Below are 19,869 nucleotides of genomic sequence, written 5' to 3'. Positions count from 1 at the left end.
TGGTTCACATATATCATTCACACAAAACGCTCGTAATTCTTATTGCCTCCCCTTCTCAAGTGCTAGAATGACAGGTGTGTTGTCACCTTATTCAGCATTAGAATTTTAGTGAATCCAAGGAAGCAAAATTATAACGTAGTATAAAGTCTTCAGGACGGCTAAGCACAAAAGGCGCTTCCCATCAAGCCTAAAGACCCAAGTTCTCTACCTTGGATCCACACAATGAAAGAACAAAACAACTTCCACAGGTTGCCTTCTAACCTCCATGTACACTTTGTGGTATATGCATAACTCCATGCACCCACACACAATAAATTAAATAAAATATAATTTAAAATTTTAAAAATACCTCAGTGCTCGAGTGTAGTGGAACAATCCTTTTTTACACTATGTATATGTATTACTCTCACTGGCTAATAAAAATTGATCAGCCAATAGCCAAGCAAACTGTACAGGTGAGATGATCAAACTGAGGATATAGGGAGAAAGAAGAGCAGAGTCATAGACACCAGACAGCCACCAAAGAAGCAAGAGATGCTAGAGGACAGATAAAAGTAACAAGTCACATAGCAATAGACAGATTAATAGAAATGGGTTAATTTTATAAATATAAGAGTTAGCTAGTAATAAGCCTGTGCTATTGGCCGAGCATTTGTAATTAACATAAGCTTTTGTGTGTTTAGGCAAGCAAATCTCTCTGAGTTCATGGCCAGCCTGGTCTACAGAGGGAGTTCCAGGACAGCCAAAGCTACTAAACAGAGAAACCCTATCTCAACACACACACTTCTTTAATCCCAGCACCCAGGAGGCAGAGGCAGGCAGGTCTCTGAGTTTGAGGCCAGTCTGGTCTACAAAGCAAGTTCCAGCACAGCCAGGGCTGTTACACAAAGAAATCCTTTCCTGAAAAATTAATAATAATAGAATCGTTTTTTTTTAAGATTTATTTATTAATTATGTATACAGTGTTCTACCTGTGTGCATACCTGCACCCCAGAAGAGGGCACCAGATCTCATTGTAGATGGTTGTGAGCCACCATGTGGTTGCTGGGAATTGAACTCAGGACCTCTGGAAGAACAGTCAGTGTTCTTAACCGCTGAGCCATCTCTCCAGCCCATAATAATAGAATCTTAAAACTTAAACATATATATAGTACAAAATTAAATTTATGGCACATGATTGATAAAAACTAAGATGTTAAGATAATGATTTAACACATTTCATATGTATGTGTGTGCATATATGTTTAATTAATGGTGTTTTGCCCACAGCAGTCAAAAGAGGGTTACAGACCTTCTGGAACTGGAGTTACAGAAAGTTGTGAGCTGCCATGTGGGAGTTAAGAAACAAACCTAGGGGGCTGGAGAGATGGCTCAGAAGTTAAGAGCACTGCCTGCTCTTCCAAAGCAAAGGTCCTGAGTTCAATTCCCAGCAACCACATGGTGGCTCACAACCATCTGTAATGGGGTCTGGTGCTCTCTTCTGGCCTGCAGGCATACAGAATATTGTATACGTGATAAATATTTAAAAGAAAAAAAAAAGAAACCTAGGACTTCTAGACTAGAATAGCAGTAAGTGCTCTTAACTGCTGAGTCATTTTTTTTCAGCTCCTATATTATACACACACACACACACACACACACACTCTCTCTCTCTCTCTCTCTCTCTTCAAAAAGTTACTGATTATTTCTTCCTTCTCTATAAGTACTCTCAGTTTTCCAGCAGTAGCATCTACTAAATAAAATGCAGCTAATAAATCACTATCAAAGCCGGGCGGTGGTGGCGCACGCCTTTAATCCCAGCACTCGGGAGGCAGAGACAGGTGGATCTCTGTGAGTTCGAGACCAGCCTGGTCTACAAGAGCTAGTTCCAGGACAGGCTCCAAAACAACAGAGAAACCCTGTCTCGAAAAACAAAAACAAAAACAAAACAAAAAAAATCACTATCAGGACCAGCAAGATAGCTAAGCAGTTACTGTTTTCCTAGTGGGTGTCAAGTGATATCCTACAGTCCTTGTGATTTGTGATCTGCTTTTTGATAAGGCATAATGGTGAAGATAGATACTAGAACCCTTATAATAGCTGACAGAACTATAAACAATTGCCCAAATTGAAACAAAGTCTAGATTCCATTGCTTTATACAAGAGTACATCCATATAAAAATCAATACTTTAGCATAACTGTTACTATCTGTGAAGTTGAAGACTAAACACAGAACATTTAAGAGAAGGCCCTCTTAAAGTAGGAAGGTTGGAGAGATGGTTTAACAGTTAAGAGAGTATATTATTGCTCTTGAGGAGGACCTGAGTTCAGTTCTTAACTCCCTAACCACCCTGCACTCAAGCACCTAACCGAATACATACCTACCATGTAATTAAAACTTCAGAGCTGGGCATGATGGGAGATACATTTAATCCCAGCACTCAGGAGGTACCTAGCTATAAACCATTCTCAGATTCCTGTATGAAAAAGTGTGGTATGTTTTAAACAGTCACTTTCTTAAGTGGCAATAGATAGCTAATACAAACAAGGTTAACAAGTATTTATAAAATGGGAAAATGACAACATACCAACAGACAGGATGCAATGAAAAGCAGCCAACTAAACAAATCATCTGCCACCTAAGGTGCAGATATACAGCACTGAGCTTCAAAAACATTCCTGCCTAAGGCAAACAAATTAAACCTAATATTTGGAAATATGAAAAAAGCCAGGGGCTGGAGAGATGGCTCAGCAGTAAGAGCACTGCCTGCTCTTCCAAAGGTCTGAGTTCCAATTCCCAGCAACCACATGGTGGCTCACAACCATCTGGAATGAGATCTGGTGCCCTCTTCTGGCCTGCAGGAAAACAGGCAGACAGAATACTGAGAATACTGTACACATAATCAATCAATGAAAGAAAGAAAGAAAGAAAGAAAGAGAAAGAAGCCTAAACTACTAAAACTAAGAGGCATGGTGTATACTCCTTTAATTCCAGCACTCAGGAGGTAGAGACATGAATTTGAAGTCATCCTCTGCTAGAGAGACAAGCCTTAGTCCAGTCCAGGTGACAAGACCCTACTTTGGAAAAAAATAAAACTAGGGATTGCCATGGAATCACATCAGCAGATTCCTCAGAAACAGCTAAAGAAAAATAACACTAGATTTTTAATTTTTCTATAGGCCTGAGTTTTGGGGCTTTTTTTTTTTGTTGTTGTTGTTTTTATGTTTTTCAAGACAGTGTTTCTCTGTAGCTTTGGAGCCTGGCCTGTAACCAGCTCTTGTAGACCAGGTTGGCCTCTGCCTCCCGAATGCTGGGATTAAAAGCATGTACCGCCACCACCCGGCTAGGCCTGAGTTTTAAATTTTCCTAAAAATTTAACAAATGAAAAAGCCCAAAGGCAGTTACTTTATTAAACTGTGGATATTAAATGCTCTGTTGTTGTTGAAGAGACTGGAACTGATCTGGTTCCCAGCACCCACATCAGGTGGCTCTCTAGACAGAACAAATGGTATTTTGTTTCCTTACACTATAAACTATCAAAATTTAATTTTTTTTTTTTTTTTTGGTTTTTCGAGACAGGGTTTCTCTGTGGTTTTGGAGCCTGTCCTGGAACTAGCTCTTGTAGACCAGGCTGGCCTCGAACTCACAGAGATCCGCCTGCCTCTGCCTCCCGAGTGCTGGGATTAAAGGCGTGCGCCACCAGCGCCCGGCTCAAAACTTAATTTTTATAGAAAAAGCAAGTGTAGCCGGGCAGTGGTGGCGCACGCCTTTAATCCCAGCACTCGGGAGGCAGAGGCAGGCGGATCTCTGTGAGTTCACAGTGAGTTCCAAGACAGTCAAGACTACATAAGAGACCCTGTCACAAAAAAACAAAACAAAGAGTAGTACACTGACAAGACTTTTCCTGTTGCAAATAGGCATGAACCAAGCATGCACTAAAAGTGTGTTCCAGGATTTGGCTATGCCTACAGTTGTTTTATTCTAAAAAATGGGCTCTTAATGTTTCCCACATTGGTCTTGGACTCCTAGACTCAAGTAATCCTCCTGCTTCTGCCTCTTAATTTAGCTGGAGTATGCCCATCTAAGAATCTTTGTCTAATGAGGGAGACCTTCCAGAAAACTATACCATGACGTTTATCTTTTAAAGTAAGCTATGCCTGCTTTCCTGGGCAGTAAACCAAACACTCATGCTAGTATTCAGTATTCTACAGGAATATTTGTAATTTGTTTCATCATTTTGCCAAAAATTACTCAACCCATACCTCTATGAATATTAATGTAACACACAGCACACATTTCTAGCAGTTATCGTTTTTATTTTCTGAGATTCAGGAGATTAAGTGTAGTGGCAAACATTTTACCTTCAATTGTTCTTAATTCAATGGCCAATACTATTTTTAAATTTAGTAATATTAGGAATCAGGACAGTACTACCCACTTTAATCCCAGCAACATTTCAAGAGAGATAGGTAGCAGATGCCCTATTTTCTAGCACCCTCATTCTCCTTTACTTTAGTTACATCCTACTTTTAGTTATCTGTCTTGAGTTCAAAACCTTTTTTTAACTGTGAACTTTGTTTTGTCTCCTAAGAGTCTTAGAAGTTTGCCTTACTATTGGATCATTGATGGCATTACTATATTTCAAAGCTACGTACACAAACCTTAAACTATCAAGACACCATTAAAATATGTAAGGAATTATTATGTTTTAAAGTATCTGAACTTGCTCATTTACTTATTAAGATAGAATCTTATGTACCCAAAACTGCCCTCAAAGATAATTTGTAGTTGAGGATGACCTTGAACTTCTGATCCTCCTGTCATCATCTTCTCAGTTCTGGGATTACATAAGTATCCAAGGTGCTAGAAATCAAAACAGGGCTTTGCAAACTAGTCAAGCACTCTCCCTACTGTGCTTCACCCCCAAGACTAGTACCTTCTCTTTTGTCACTCTACAACTCCTGGAGGAATCAAAATATTCAGCCTGCTAACCTTCTCAAAAACAGAAAAATTAAGCCTATATTTCAACAAGGGCACCTGCATCTTTAGAACTAAAGGTAAAAGGAAAAACAGGAAGTCAAAAAGGTCTTTGATCAGTCAAAGAGACCATACAGTTGAGAGAACACACGAAACCCTCTTCACTCAAAGCCTACTGGATCTTATTTTAGACACAATTTTAATAAGCTCTGTGATCTGGTTTCTTAGCTCACAACAGATGAGATGCAGCCAACTGGAAAAGGGCTGGGGGTGGTACTAGGAGAGGCAGGCAGGCCTCAAAGCATCAAAACCTATAAAGTCAGCAGAAAACTGAAACACAGAAGGCTATTTGGTATAGACACAGACACACAGACATGAAGACATACATGTGCACACACAATTCAAATCCCTGCTATAACCATACTATTCATAATGTGTCTCCATGGTAAATTTTGGCTAAAGACTAGCTCAGGAATCTCCAAGATATACATCAAAATAATGCCCATCAAAAGCTTTTTCCAGAACTTGGGGTAACTCAGTAGTGGGGTATCTGCTGAGAATGTACAAGGCCCTTCCTTGGTCCAATCCTCAGCAGTGAAAATAAAAAGTGCTGTAAATTTGGCCAAAACAGACTATGCATGTATGAAATTCAAAAAAATAAAAAATACGTACAAAAATTCAGACAAAAAGTACCAAATTCAGACAAAAATTTGCATTATATATCAAAGAAGTAAGATACTGAGTTCTTATTTTTTATTTTTGGGAGGCTTTTCAAGACAGGGTTACTCTAGTTTTGGAGCCTGTCCTGGACCAGGCTGGCTTCAAACTCACAGATATACACCTGCCTCTGCCTCTGCCTCCCAAGTGCCACCATCCAGCAAAATACTGAATTTCTAAAGATGCCTCCTGTCAAATGAGGTAAAAATTTAAGAATTCTATTAGAACTAGATAAAACACTTCATGATGGGCTGAAGAGATAGCTCAGAGGTTAAGAGCACTGACTGCTCTTCCAGAAGTACTGAGTTCAATTCCCAGCAACCACATGGTGGCTTACAACCATCTATAATGAGATCTTATACCCTCTCCTGGTGTGCAGGCAGAACACTGCATACACAACAAATAAATCTTTAAAACAAAAGGGGAAAAAAACCCACTTCATGACATTTGAGGTCGAAGGGATATTTAAATAATAGCTCTTTTCAGAGTCTGACAACAGGAAAGGCAACACTAAAACTGATTATTCAGACCAAGCAAGTCTTGGGATTCCAGATCAGATATATTGGGCTGAGGATAAGATAGGAATGGTTTTAACTGTATCCATTAAGCCAATATAAACTATATATGCCACGCAAAAAAAAAAAAAAAAAAACAATTGAGAAACACAACTTCTGCTTTTGTTTTCACAATAATTTTGATGAAAATAAAAGAGGGATTTTTCTAGTCTTTGGCAGTCTAAGAGAAGTCAAGTCATACTTGACTTCAACAAAGGTTCTAGGTTACTAAATGGGAATAGAGAGATACATATATAAATTTTAAAAACTGAGCTAAGAATGCACCTCAGATGGCGGAGTTCAAACTCTGGGTTTGATTCCAGGGCCACTTAAAACTTAACAGGGTGGGACATGCTTACAGTCACAGTATTCAGGAGGTAGGGGCTGAAGGAGCACAAATTCAAAGTCATGCCCCTATACATAGTTTCAGGCCAGTTTGGAATACATGCAAACCTGTATCAGGAAAATAACTAGGGGACTGAGACAGCTGAGCTGTTATTTTTGTTCTTGCTGAGAACCCAGGTTGGATTCCCAGCTCCTGAATGGTGGCTCACAACCACGTCTAACTCCAGTTCCAGGTGATTCAACAGGCATATACAGTGAGCACACAGATGCATGAAAGCAAAACATTCATAAAGTAAAACACATAATTGTAAAAGGTTTATTGAAACAAATAGCCAGATGGTAGTTGTACACATCCTTAAGCCCAGAACTCAGGATCAGGAGGCAGAGGCAGGTAGATCTTTGTGAGTTCGAGACCAGAGTGGTCTACAAAGCAAGTTCCAGTACAGCCAGGGCTACAAAGAGAAGCCCTGAACAAAAACTCAATCTCTAGGATGCAAGGAAAGGTGTAAAATAGTTCAAGCGAGGGCTATGGGTGAAACATACACAGACATTTTTAAGGACAAATGATCATTTCTAAACCTGATTTCCTTTTTAAAGATTTATAAGAACTGGGAATGTAGTTCAGTGGTAGAGTGTTTGCCTTAGTATACATAAGATTCTGGGCTCAATTCCTTGTACTGTACAAAAAGATTTAAAGTGAAGGCAGGTGTGGTGGTACCTGCCTGCATCCCAGTACTGAGGATAAATACCAACCTGAACAACAGTGACAGCCAATCTCAAAAACAGCTGGGGGCAAATGTTATTTTAAGACTTAAGTGTATGTTTTGAGTCAGTGTTATCGCCCTCTCTGAAGAAATCTCTACAGCACAGATATTAACACAAACACTAAAAGCTATTAACTCGTTGGTTTAATCTCAGCACTCTGAAGGTAGAGGCAGATGGCTCTTGGAGTTTGAGGCCAGCCTGGTCTACATCACAGTAAGTTGCAAGCCAACAGAGCTAGGAAGACCCTACCTTAAGGAAAATTAAGAATCTTTGCAAATTATCACACATCAAACTCACTTTCTCTCCCAGCTTTGGGGGATCTTCTATAGGTATAACTCAAACAGCAACTCAAATTGATAACTTCCCAATAGACTCTATAAGGATCTATGACAGTTAAAGTCTTTGAAATTCTTACACATGCTGGGTGGCAGTGGCAGGTGCCTCTAATCCCAGCTCTTGGGAGGAAGATCTCTGAGTTTGAGGCCAGCCTGGTCTACAAAGAAAGTAAGTTCCAGGACAACTAGGGCTGCTACACAGAGAAATCCCATCTCCAAAATGAGAGGGGGAGAGAGAGGGGGAGGGGGAGGGGGAGAGAGGGACAGAGGGACAGAGAGAGAGAGAGAGAGAGAGAGGAGACGATATATACACATTACTTGGATGTTTATCCTTTACATGGTTTTTCAAGAGATCTTTCACTAAGCTCATACTTTAAAAAATAGTAATTTATTTATCTTTATTTTATGGGCATTGATGTGAAGGTTATCAGACCCCCTGGAACTGGAGCCACAGTTGTGAGCTGCCATGTGGGTGCTGGTTGAACATAGGTCCTCAGAAGAACAGCCAGTGCTCTTAACCGCTGAGCCATCTCTCCAGCCCCAAGTCCATTCTTCTTTTAGCAAAGACCCTGCTTCATTTTAGTGCCAAGACTTATTGCTAAAGCCTATCCTTTGATTTCTTAAAAAAAAAAAAAAAAATCAAGCAAAAGTTGGTAAGGTGCTAATTCACGGTAAGGAATGGAATTAATTCCACATTCGAAGTCTTGAATAAAGAATAAAATGAGGACCAATTGCTGAACTGTGGTTTCCCATCTTTCAATCTGCATTTTGACTTCGTTCTCCATTCTTTGTGTCCCCATCCTATCAGCCCTTATGGGTAATCCCAGGCCCTACCACTTACTAATAAGGTGAAGATTTAATATGGCCCATCTGAGGAGCCAAATAAAATACCAAACAAAATTCACAGTGGGTGACTTCTTACGTCCAAGGAAAAAAATAATAGTGACACCAAAAGGTTAATATTGAGGGGGAGGACACTGAAGTTTACGCCAAGCCTATGCTATCCTAATACTAAATCATATCAATAACTAAGTGGCTAACCTTTCGTTTAAAAGAACTAAGAAATTATTTCTAACCAAAAATCGAGTAAAATCCCTTCTAAATTAGGTCTTCACGAATATATTGTCTAATATTAGCGTTAAAATCATTTTGGGAGAAGTCTGTGAAAGGAATTTCTCCGGCGGTGTTCAACGTTCGGTTTTCGGAACTGCCTGGCTTCACCCTACCAGGTAAACAGTAGTTCCACTAGCTCCCGTCCTGCAAAACTGAAGGGTTAGTCTCCGACGACATGCGGCAACCCCGAGGAACAACGCTTCTCCACTTAACCCCCTCCGCCCTCCGGAGGGGCATTCTCTTCCCTCTGACTTTCCAGACCAGTAAGGACGACTTCAGCGTGCAGCCAGCTGCCCAAGAGTTAAATGAACTCAAGGAAACAGTCACGGATCGAGCAAAGGGACCCTCCGGTCGCACCCTGTCTGGGTGCTCGATCTCAGGGAGCTCCGGGTAGGGCGCCCGAGTAGGGGGACAGAGATTGGACAAGCAGCCCTATCGACCTCAAACCATAGGGCCGCCCAACGCCCCAGTTGCTGCCCCCACCCCCCTTCCCGCGCCGTCCAAGTCCCCTTCCCAGGCGGACAATAGCCCTAGAGAGCAGCAAATCCCAGGCTGGAGGGAGGCCTGGAAAGGAGGCGGGGTGGACGACGGCGAGGACCGGAGCAACTTCGGCCTAGCAGGGTCCCCGCGCTCCGGCCTTCGCGGGCGCCATCTCTGGGAGTGGGGTGTGAAGGCCGCCCCGTGGGGCCGGCGCCGGCAGCGGGAAGCAAACGCCGCGAGCCCGGCGGAGGCGACCGCGGGAAGTGCAGGCCGCAGCCTACTCAGCGGGCTCTCCCAGCGGCCCATTCCCACAGCAACACCCCGGCCGCTTACCTTGTGGATTCTCTTCAAAGCCATGGTGGGAAACGGTGGCGACGGCCCCCGGGGCGGGGACGGGGACGGGGGAGGGACGGGGAAGGGGCGAGGGGGGCCTGAGACCGCCCGAGCGGTCGCGAGTCGGCCGGAGAAGACCGGGAGCTCCGAAGCGCGGATCCGACGAGCTGAGGGCCGAGGCCCACTCAGCTACTGGGCCTGCCGCAGCGGTCACCGCATCACCCGGCGGCGGCCCCTTTATGCGCTGCTGCCACAGCCGCCGCCGCCGTAGCCGCCTCTTCCTCGTAGGCTCAGCGCCGCCTCCTCAGCCGCCGTGGATCCCTCCGCCAAGGAGGAAGCGCCCCAGACCCCGGGCTCGCCGAGAGCTTTACGGTCGCGGAGCCGGGAAAGCCTGCTGGCTTGCCTGATGCAGGTGGACTAAGAGACGCGCGGGCGGGCGGGCGGCGCCGCCGGGGTGGGGCCGCCAGAGCGCGGGGTGGGCCCAGGCCGAGGGGCAGGTCGGGAGGCTCCGGGATTGGCGGGCCTGGGAGGGAGGGCCGGGCCGGCGGCGGAAGGATACGGGCCGCCCCTGCGAGGACCTTACGCGCCGGCGCCGGCGCATCCACGGCCGCGGAGGGGATGACGTCGCGAGGCACGGAGAGGCGATCTCGCGAGAGTTTAGGCGCGGGTTCTAGATGCTCCTCCGCCAAGGCCCCAAATTGGCCCCCGGTACCCTGTGCGCGTGGCGCTTCGAAGATCAATAAACGCTTAAAGGGACGCGTTCCCCACGTTGTTTAGTCCCCAGCAGACTCAGAAGGAAGTACCAAATCCCACTGCTACTTTCCTGAAAGAGAAAGGGACTTTCAAGGTCACACAACTCTTCATCTATTGGCAGTTTTATGGTCCTAGAGCTTGCAAAAGGGGAGCCTTGAGGCTGGCCATCCAACCAAGACCCCGACTGGACATGACTCGAATGTTCTTTCCGCAGCCACCAGCCTGTTAGCCTTAGGAAATATGCCAAGGAGAATAAGAAAATATGGAAAGGATTTTTTTTAACCCTTTTTTTTTTTGGTTTTTCGAGACAGGGTTTTTTTTGGGGGGGGGGAACTAGCTCTTGTAGACTAGGCTGGCCTCAAACTAACAGACATCCACCTGCCTCTGTCTCCCGAGAGTGCCACTCTACCGCTGCCTCATTTCGATTTTTATACTTAATTTTTCATATATTGGATGTTTTACATTTATTTGTTTGTTTGTTTGCTTACCTATTTATTTTAATTAAAAAATTAGCTCAGTAGTGGCGAATGCCTTTAATCCCAGTATTCAGAAGGCAGAGGTCTGCAGATCTCTGTGAGTTCGAGGCCAACCTGGTCTACATAACTAGTCCAGGACCTGACTTGAAATCCTGTCTCAAAGAAATCATTATATAGAGAGAGGTTTTTCCTGAATGTATATCTGTGTATCACAAGCATGCCTAGTGCCAGGGAGGTCAGAATAGGGGTCCTGATTTCCTCGAGCTGGAGTTACAGATGGTTGTGAGCTGCCATGTGGGTGCTGGGAATTCACCTGGATCCTCTGGAAGAACAGTCAGAATTTTTAACTACTGAGCCATCTCTTCAGCCCTTATTTTACTTACGTATTTTTTTTTTTTTTGAGACATCATCTCAGTAGCCCTGGTGGCCAGGAACTGATTATAGAGATCAATCTGGCCTTGAACTCGGAATGCTAGGATTGAAGAAGTGTGTCACCACACCAGACAATTCTTTTTTCTCTCTCTCTCTTTAAAGATATGTATGTATGTATGTACGTATGTATGTATGTATGTGTTTATTTGGTTTTTCAAGGTAGGGTTTCTCTGAGTAGCTCTGGATGTCCTGGAATTCACTTTGTAGGTCAGGCTGTCCTCGAACTCGTAGATATGCCTGCGAGGAAAGGCTCCAAAGCTACAGAGAAACCCTGTCTCGGGAAAAATAAAAAAAAGATTAATTTTTTTTTGTTGTTTGTTTTTTTGAGGCAGGGTTTCTCTGTAGCTTTGGAGCCTGTCTTGGAACTAGCTCTTGTAGACCACGCTGCCCTCAAACTCACAGAGATCCACCTGCCTCTGCCTCCCTGCTGGGATTAAAGGTGTGCGCCACCATCGCCTGGTGATTTATTATTTTTTTTTTATTTTATGTGATTTGGTATCTTGCCTTGCATTGATGTCTATGTTCTCCTTCTGTGCCTAGAAGCCAGAAGAGGGTGTCAGAGCGCCGGGAACTGGAAGTAATCTTGGTGTTGAGTCACCTGTGGGTGCTGGAAACTGAACCTAGGTTCTCTGTAAGAGCAAGTGCTCTTAGTTACTGAGCATCTCTCCAGCCTTTTGACCAACTTTTATATGAATTTGAAGGATTTGAACTCAAGCTCTCATTCTTGCATAGCAAATACACTTACCTGCTTACCCACTCAACAAAGACCGTAGCCCATTGCTGTTTTGGTTTTGTTTTCTCTCTCTATTTTTTCTTTTTGAGGCAAGTTATTATACTGTTACTGGAATATTTTTGGAACCTCACCTACTACCTTGGAAATTGGGGTCCCTTTATGAGAGTCTTGGTCTTGCTTTTGTTTTGTTGTTGTTGATTTTTCGTTTGTTTGTTTGGTTTGGTTTTTGGTTTTCCCAGACAGGGTTTCTCTGTGTAACAGTTCTAGCTGTTCTGGAACTAGCTCTTGTAGACCAGGCTGGCCTCAAACTCACAGATACCTGCCTGCCTCTGCCTCCCGAGTGCTGGTCTGGTCTTGCTTTTTAATTAAGTTTTTAGATTTATTTATCTTATTTTATATGTATAAGTGTTTTTGCTTACATATATGTGTGTTTTGTGTGTGTGTGTGTGTGTGTGTGTGTGCATCATGTGCTTGCCTGGTGCCCACAGAAGCCAGGAAGGGCATCAGATCCCCTGGAACTGGACTTAAGGGTTGTTGTGCGCTACTCTGGGAATCAAACCCAGTCCTCTGTGAGAACACCAAGTACTCCAAGACTCTGAGCCATATCCCTGGTCTTGTAAAAAAAAAAATTAATAAAGGACTCAGAACAATTTTATTTGAGTTGAAAACAGAAACCCAGGGCAGGAAAGGCGGAAACTTGAACAGGTGCGCAGAGGACAATTGATTAAAAGGAAAAGAAAAGGCTGTGCCAGGGAGTGAAGGTGGCACTGAAGCCAAGCCCATGGCAAGAGAGGCGCTTTGAAGACTGCGAAGCCCAGTGGCAGGGAAAGCCCCTCAGGAAGGGAATCTCTGAGAGCCTGTGGCTCCTTTCTGGGAAGGAAAGGTACATCACCTCCCTGAAGGTATAATTATTCTTCCTATCTCTTCAGCTGGGTTTAGAGTAAATCTACCTTCCTGAGGATACTCCCTCAATCAGGTGATTGCCTAGCCTAACTGGAATGTTAGGTCTCCAAGCAAGCCAGAAATTCTATTTTCTTGACCAAGAAGAAAGAGCTTCCCTTCAGTGGGCCTCAAGGCTGCTGTAAAATCACCATGTGGCCCAGACTTGCCGCAAACTCTTGACACCTCTCTTCCTGAAATTACAGGAGATTGTCTCTTTATCTGTCATTCACCCCCACACCAGTCCCTGAAGACAGGGTCCCCTTGAGTAGTCCGGGTGGGTCCTCCAAGTCATGGTCTTTCTGTGTCAGCCTCAGGGTTCTGTAAAGCTGTCAATATGGCTGTCCTTCTGGGGCTCTGGGGGTGAAGGCTGTGTTGCTCTTGGTCTTCTTCACATTTTTGTTAGCATATATTGTACAAAACAATGCATTTCTTTGTGGAATGTTCATGCAGACATACAGTATACTTTGACCATATGTAATCATCTGTCCTGTCCCTTTAAGACACAAGCCACACCCACTCCCTCCCCATGTCTGCTGAGGCAAGCTGATCTTCAGTTTCCAACCTGAGTCCTTTCCCTTTCTCTCTCTCTCTCTCTCTCTCAGAGGCAGCTTCTATCTCTACCTTCTCCCCACTTCTCCCCTTTCCTCCTCTCTGTTTCTCTCTCTCTCTGTTTCTCTCTCTCTCTCTCTCTCTGGTCTTCCCCCTTCTCTCCTTCCCCTCCATAACCTACTAAATAAATATGCAACTTCACTCTACATGTCTCTGTCTCTCACCCGCCACGCGGCTTCCTGCCTGGGGCCCGGCTGCCTTTGTGGCCTGCCATAGTCTCAGGACCCGCTGCCTGCCACCGCTCGGGGACCTGCAGCATTTTACTTAAACCATTACACCATGTTTACCTCCCCACTACCCTCTCTGATTCTACTCCCCCTGAGCCCTTCTTCTCTAATAGCCTTCCCTTAGCTTTACCGACAGTTTTTGAGAGATCCTAGAACTCGCTCTATAGACCAGGCTGGCCTCGAACTCAGAGAGATCCACCTGCCTCTGCCTCCCCAAGTGCTGGGACTAAAGGCGTGTGCTGCCATCACCCAGCTTTAATAACATGTTTTATGAGAGAAAAAGCAACAATGATCTCGTTTCACCACTTGTTTTTCGAAAGACACAGTTTGTTTCTTTCTGGTTGAATATTTCATGTTATTATTCTTACAGAACGTCAACAAAAGACTAACCAGAAATTATTATTATTATTATTATTATTATTATTATTATTATTATTATTGGTTCTTCGAGACAGGGTTTCTCCAGAACTTCTGTATAAGCCATTCATGTATCGTTGTCAATTGTGAGAGAAATCCCTCCTGCAAATCAATTTCGGTTCCTCTCCCTGGGGTATCAATTCATGCATTGGAGTGTTTCAATTAGAGAGGCCTTTTTCTTTCTTTCTTCTTAATTTTATGTGCATTGGTGTTTTGCCTGCGTGTATGTGTGTGAGGGTGTCAGGTCCCCTGGAACTGGAGTTACAGACAACTGTGAGCTGCCCCGTGGGTGCTGGGAATTGAACCTGGGTCCTCTGGAAAAGCAGTCAGTGCTCTTAACGGCTAAGCCATCTCTCTAGTCCAAGAGATCTTCTGTTATAATGTTTATTTATTTATTTTTTGTTTGTTTGTAGCAGGATCTAGTCCTGGCTGCCCTGAAGCTATGTAAATCAGGCTGCCTTGATTTCACAGAGATCTGTCTGCCTCTGCCTCCTGAGCATGGATTAAAAGTCTGTCACCACACTCAGTCAGAGGCCATTCTTGTTTTTTTTGTGTTTTTGGTTTTTTTTTTTCCTTTTGGTTTTTCAAGACACAGTTTTTCAGTAGCTATGGAGTCTGGAGTCTGTCCTGGAACTCACTCTGTAGTCCAGGCTGGCCTCAAACTCAGAAATCCACCTGCCTCTGCCTCCTGAGTGCTGGGATTAAAGGTGCATGCCACCACTGCCCGGCCACAGGCCATTCTTTTTTTTTTTTTTTTTTTGGTTTTTCGAGACAGGGTTTCTCTGTGGTTTTGGAGCCTGTCCTGGAACTAGCTCTTGTAGACCAGGCTGGTCTCGAACTCTCAGAGATCCGCCTGCCTCTGCCTCCCGAGTGCTGGGATTAAAGGCGTGCGCCACCACCGCCCGGCTCCACAGGCCATTCTTAAAGGATGCCTATAATTGAGGCCTGTCAGTGGTGGCGCACGCCTTTAATCTCAGAATTTGGAAGGCAGAGGCAGGTGGATCTCTGTGAGTTTGAGGCCAATCTGGTCTACAAGAGCTAGTTCCAGGAAAGCTGGGACTGTTACACAGGGAAACCCTGTAAAAAGGATGCATCTTTTACACCTGGATTCAGAAACCTCCATTAGAGTTTGTGGGGCAGCAATGAAGCCTGAGAAAGGGGCAGGACCTTGAAGTCTTTGCATACCCAGTGTTACCTGCTGGCAGTGGAGGTTGGGTGAATGGGCAGGATTACATTCTCCTCGGGCCTGAATGTGGTGTGGAGCTGTTCTTAACCTGTCCACCCTCTACCTCCAAATTTTGCCCTACCCCACCCCCCACTTCTGGAGCCTGGGGCTGACTCCCAGCAAGGGAGGCAGGAGGACTGTAGGAGGCCTATTTGGACCTTTAATCATCATCACAAAGGCCTTCTTGACTAGGGTCCCAGGATTCCTGGAGGCTTGTTCAAGGCACCCTTCTCTAGGATCTTCAGGCCTTCTTTGATCTCAATTCACCCCGACGCTGGGCCTCCTGAGGTGGCTAGATACTGCATAACAGTGGCCCTCTCCCTGGTTTTTACTGCATTCTTAAGCTCTTAATGACAACAAAAGCTAACACCAGCGTCTCTAGGAGGGAGACTGTTACAAAGGAAAGCAGGCTGCAGGTCCTTAACTGCTCCAGGCTTCTGGCCTGCAGCTCCAGTGTGCTGCCCCTCCCACCTCTTCCTCTGGTTGGCCTTCTAGTTTCCCTGGCCTTCAGGGTATTTTCAAAGTTCCTCCTTTATCTTAGCTCCGTTACCAGCTCAATAGCCTTTGTCTCAATCATTGTCTCTCTCATCATTCATGACACCCCGAAGATCCCAAAAGGATAATTTTATTTCCCTGAGACAGGATTTCTCTGTGTAACAGTTTTGGCTGTCCTGGAACTCACTCTGTAGACCAGGTGGCCTGCCTCCTGAGTGAGATTAAGACTAAAGGCCTGCGCAATCACCACCAGGCTGAGGATTGTTTTCTTACTCCCTCTCTTTTCAGTCAAGTCTCCATCCTTTCTGGTACCTCTATTAGCCAACTTTGACCTTCAAGGGAAGGTCAAAGGTCCCCATTGCTGTCAAAGGGCTCTAGCAGTGCTTTCTTAGCCCTGGCCACAAAACTGACCTATTCTGAAGTTTCAAGTCCCCTTTCGTCAGGTTCTCCCTTCCTGGGAGATCTGGATCTGACCCCAACAACCACCCGCCGTGGTAGAGCTGGGGGTGGGAGCAAACAGAGCCTGGTCCCACTGTTTGCAAGTTTTTTTTTTTTTGTTGTTGTTGTTTTTTGATTTTTCGAGACAGGGTTTCTCTGTAGCTTTTGGTTCCTTTCCTGGAACTAGCTCTTCTAGACCAGGCTGGCCTCGAACTCACAGAGATCCGCCTGCCTCTGCCTCCCGAGCACTGGGATTAAAGGCATGCACCACCACTGCCCGGCTCGTTTGCAAGCTATTTGACTATGACAAAAATGACTGAAATTCTTTTCCACACCGGTCTCCTTATCCATAAACTGGGAATAAAGATAACACCCTTCTCTGCAGCCTTTGGTGAGAAAGAGGTCAGATAGGGACGTACTGCCGAGAAACCAGTGCTGTGAGAGAGGGATGGTTTCCATGTCAGTTTAGAGACGTGTGGAGAGAATCTTAACACCCCACTCCTGGTGATAAACATTTCTCTGAATCCTCTGGGAGGCCTTGGGTGCCAGGGTCAGCCAGCATCCAGGGAACCTGCTTACCTGGCTGACTGACCGATCCCGTGGTAACGGAGTTTCCTATTCTCAGGCTCCCTAGGAGTCCAGGCTGGCTGCTGCCTGCTCAGCCCTCTCTACCTCCCACTGGGTTTATCTCCTCCCTAACACAGACTCTCAAAAGGCCCATCTGTATTTCCTTCTCCCAGCATTAGATTCCAGGGGAAATTCCAATTATCTCAGGGACTATTGTTTCAACAATCCGAAAGTCAAAGAAACACAAGTGTCTCTTTAGAATATCTTTAGTCCTGCCAGGATAGTTACACTGTCAGGTCTTGTTCTCACGGTTTACTTATCTCCTCCACTAGACTGCAAGGAAGGAAAAGATGATACTGTTCTATCTGGCCATCTGAGGGCCTTGCTCTGCTCAAGTCTGACTGTCTGGTTCACATGATGCTGAGTATTGGGGAAAGGGCTGAGATAGTCAAGGACTTCTACGTTCTGAGCCCCTGGCTTCTGTGAATTTAGCCTGTGATAAGGGCCCGCCTAGGAGAAAGAGAAGGCAACATGGCATAATCAGTATCTGTGTGTACATATGTGACTGTCATAACCATGTAACAAAGGACCGCTCAGTTGGAATGTGTGTTACCATGTAAGAGAGAAAAGGGGGAATAAAATATAAAAGGAAAATGACAAAGAGGTGTATAAGGCAATGCACCCTATGTTAGGGTATTAGTCTTTTTGTTTGTTTGTTTTTTGTTTGTTTTTGTTTTGTTTTTTGTTTTTTTGAGACAGGGTTTCTCTGTAGTTTTGGAGCCTGTCCTGGAACTAGCTCTTGTAGACCAGGCTGGTCTCGAACTCACAGAGATCCGCCTGCCTCTGCCTCCCGAGTGCTGGGATTAAAGGCATGCACCACCACCGCCGGGCTGGGGAATCAGTCTTTGGGTGTGAATTTGCTAAACTAATCTTGACACAATAATAAACTCTGCAGCATCCTGGCAGAGAGCCTTGGTGTGCCATGTCTCTGCCATGAGAATCTGAAAATGAGCCCCGTGGAGTGAGGACTTTGATGATCTGGAAGGACACTGGCATGGCATAGTAGTTACTTACAGGTGGGTATCTCTGGGGTCTAGACTCAGTCCTTGTGGGGTCTGTGGGTCTATATCTGCACTGCCTATATCTGACTGGCCTGATGTTCATCTTTCTCTGGCTTTCAGGGCATCAGATAGCAGAAGACAGTGGACTCACGAGCACCCATTTCCATAGCTGGACCTGCTTATTCAAACGAGCCTGCAGCAATCACCTCAGAGAGCCTACAAGTCAGTTTTCCCAGGATACCCGACTCACTCCCGTCCTGGGAGGTAGCCCCATCAAAGGCTGAAGATCCTAGGGAAGTGTGTGCTACTTTTCTCCTTCATTCTTCTCTTGTACCCCAGATAGCACCTCTCCAACCATCTTCCACTGACCCTCCCCCCCCCCCCCCCCACACAACATACCAAGAAGTAGTACTACCTTTAATCCCTAAAAATTGGCTCTTAGCTCAGTGGCAGAGCACATACTTAGGCTGTGAGAGGCCCTGGGTTTAGTCCCAAGTACACAAACAAAAACAGAATGTTAAAATAGCAGTGAGTTACACTTGACACCTAAGTGGATGTGGTCTTTCTCCTTCCCTAGCTATAAACCTGCAGGGCTTGTTTGTTTGGGTTTGGTAGTGTTGAGACAGGTCCCTCTCTGTAGCCCTGGTTCTCCTGGAACTCACTATGTAGGCTGGTCTCAAACTCACAGAAGTCCATTCGCTTCTGCCTCCTGAGTGCTGGGATTAAAGGCATGAGCCACCACACTCAGCAAACCTGTAGTTTTCTATGAATCACACAAGAAATCCCATTTACAGTAAATGCTACCTACCTCTTCATCCCCTCGTGCAACCTTGTGACCCATGAATTTATCCTAATAGACTATAATTCTACCCAAGTATCACCAAAGCACCCTATAATCTTATTTGTTGAAAAGGCAAAAGATAAAAATGAAAGTTTCTCAGCAAGCCTGAAATTGTACGTATGGTCACTGTGAGTCAGTTAAGCAAGATTCTTCCCTGAGAAGCCCATACCCAGGTTGTATCTTATCCTTTCCCCAAACACCTTTCTATTAAATCCATGCTAACATCTATATTAAAAAATCTCTTCTTAGCTGAGCGGTGGTGGCCCAGGCTTATAATCCCAGCACTCAGGAGGCAGAGGCAGAAGGATCTCTGTGAGTTTGAGGCCAGCCTGGGCTACAAAGCGAGTTCCAGGACAGGTTCCAAAGCTACACAGAGAAACCCTGTTGCGAAAAACCAAACAAAAAACAAATAAAAGAAACAAAAACCCTCTTTTTAATAAATTCCACTTCTGCTTCATAGAAGCTCATTCTGAAATTCCCCCGCCCTGAAATTCTTTTTGAAGGTGCCGTAAAGAATCCTGGCTTCTGGGGCTGAGAGGTGGCTCAGCAGCAGTGCTTGCTGCTCTCCAGAGGACTGGAGCTTTGTTCTCAACACTCACATCAGGCAGCTCACCGCAGCCTGTAGCTCCAGAGTATCCAACAGCTTCTGAGAATCTGAGAAATGTGCTCAAGGGTGGTGTGCACGGGTACACACACACACACACACACACACACACACACACACACACACTCAGAATCCCATCTTCTGCCAGGCAGGTTGGTCAGCACTCCTTTGATTCTAACACTTGGAAGGCAGAATCAGGCAGGCCTCTGTGAGTTCCAGACCAGCCAGAGTTACACAGTGAGACTCTATTTTTAAAAACTAAAAATAAAATCTTAGAGTGTAGGTCTCTGAACTCATGGCCAGAAGAGATGGTTCGTGGTAAAGTGCTGAACAAGCATGGCAACCTGGATCTGGATCCTCGGCACCCGGGTTAAATGAGGCAACCCCATCTTAACTAAGATGAGAAGCTGGAGAGATTGCTCAGGGGTTAAAAATACATCCTGCCTTCT

At 45.0% G+C, this 19,869-nt stretch overlaps 1 protein-coding gene and 1 long non-coding RNA gene across 2 annotated transcripts in view; one reads left to right on the top strand and one right to left on the bottom strand.

Annotated features, from left to right (window-relative positions):
• LOC121443016 (ubiquitin-conjugating enzyme E2 D2) overlaps positions 1-10,032 on the bottom strand; it is a 38,740-nt gene extending 28,708 nt beyond the window's left edge. The window contains exon 1 of the mRNA XM_041644699.1: positions 9,601-10,032. Within this exon, the coding sequence (XP_041500633.1) occupies positions 9,601-9,624 (24 nt within the window). The 5' untranslated portion in view covers positions 9,625-10,032. The remainder of the gene's footprint in view (positions 1-9,600) is intronic.
• On the top strand, positions 9,940-18,184 carry LOC121443017. The gene is made up of 3 exons (XR_005973620.1): positions 9,940-10,012; positions 17,870-17,990; positions 18,096-18,184. It is a non-coding gene; the product is annotated as an uncharacterized LOC121443017 (long non-coding RNA).
• Positions 18,185-19,869: the final 1,685 nt, after the last annotated feature.

This window comes from Microtus oregoni, unplaced genomic scaffold (assembly GCF_018167655.1).
Source record: "Microtus oregoni isolate MIOR12 unplaced genomic scaffold, Mior012 000098F_ref0000018, whole genome shotgun sequence".
Taxonomy (NCBI): Eukaryota; Metazoa; Chordata; class Mammalia; order Rodentia; family Cricetidae; genus Microtus; species Microtus oregoni.
Note: the sequence above shows the minus strand (reverse complement) of the source record. Positions and strands in the feature narration are given on the sequence as shown.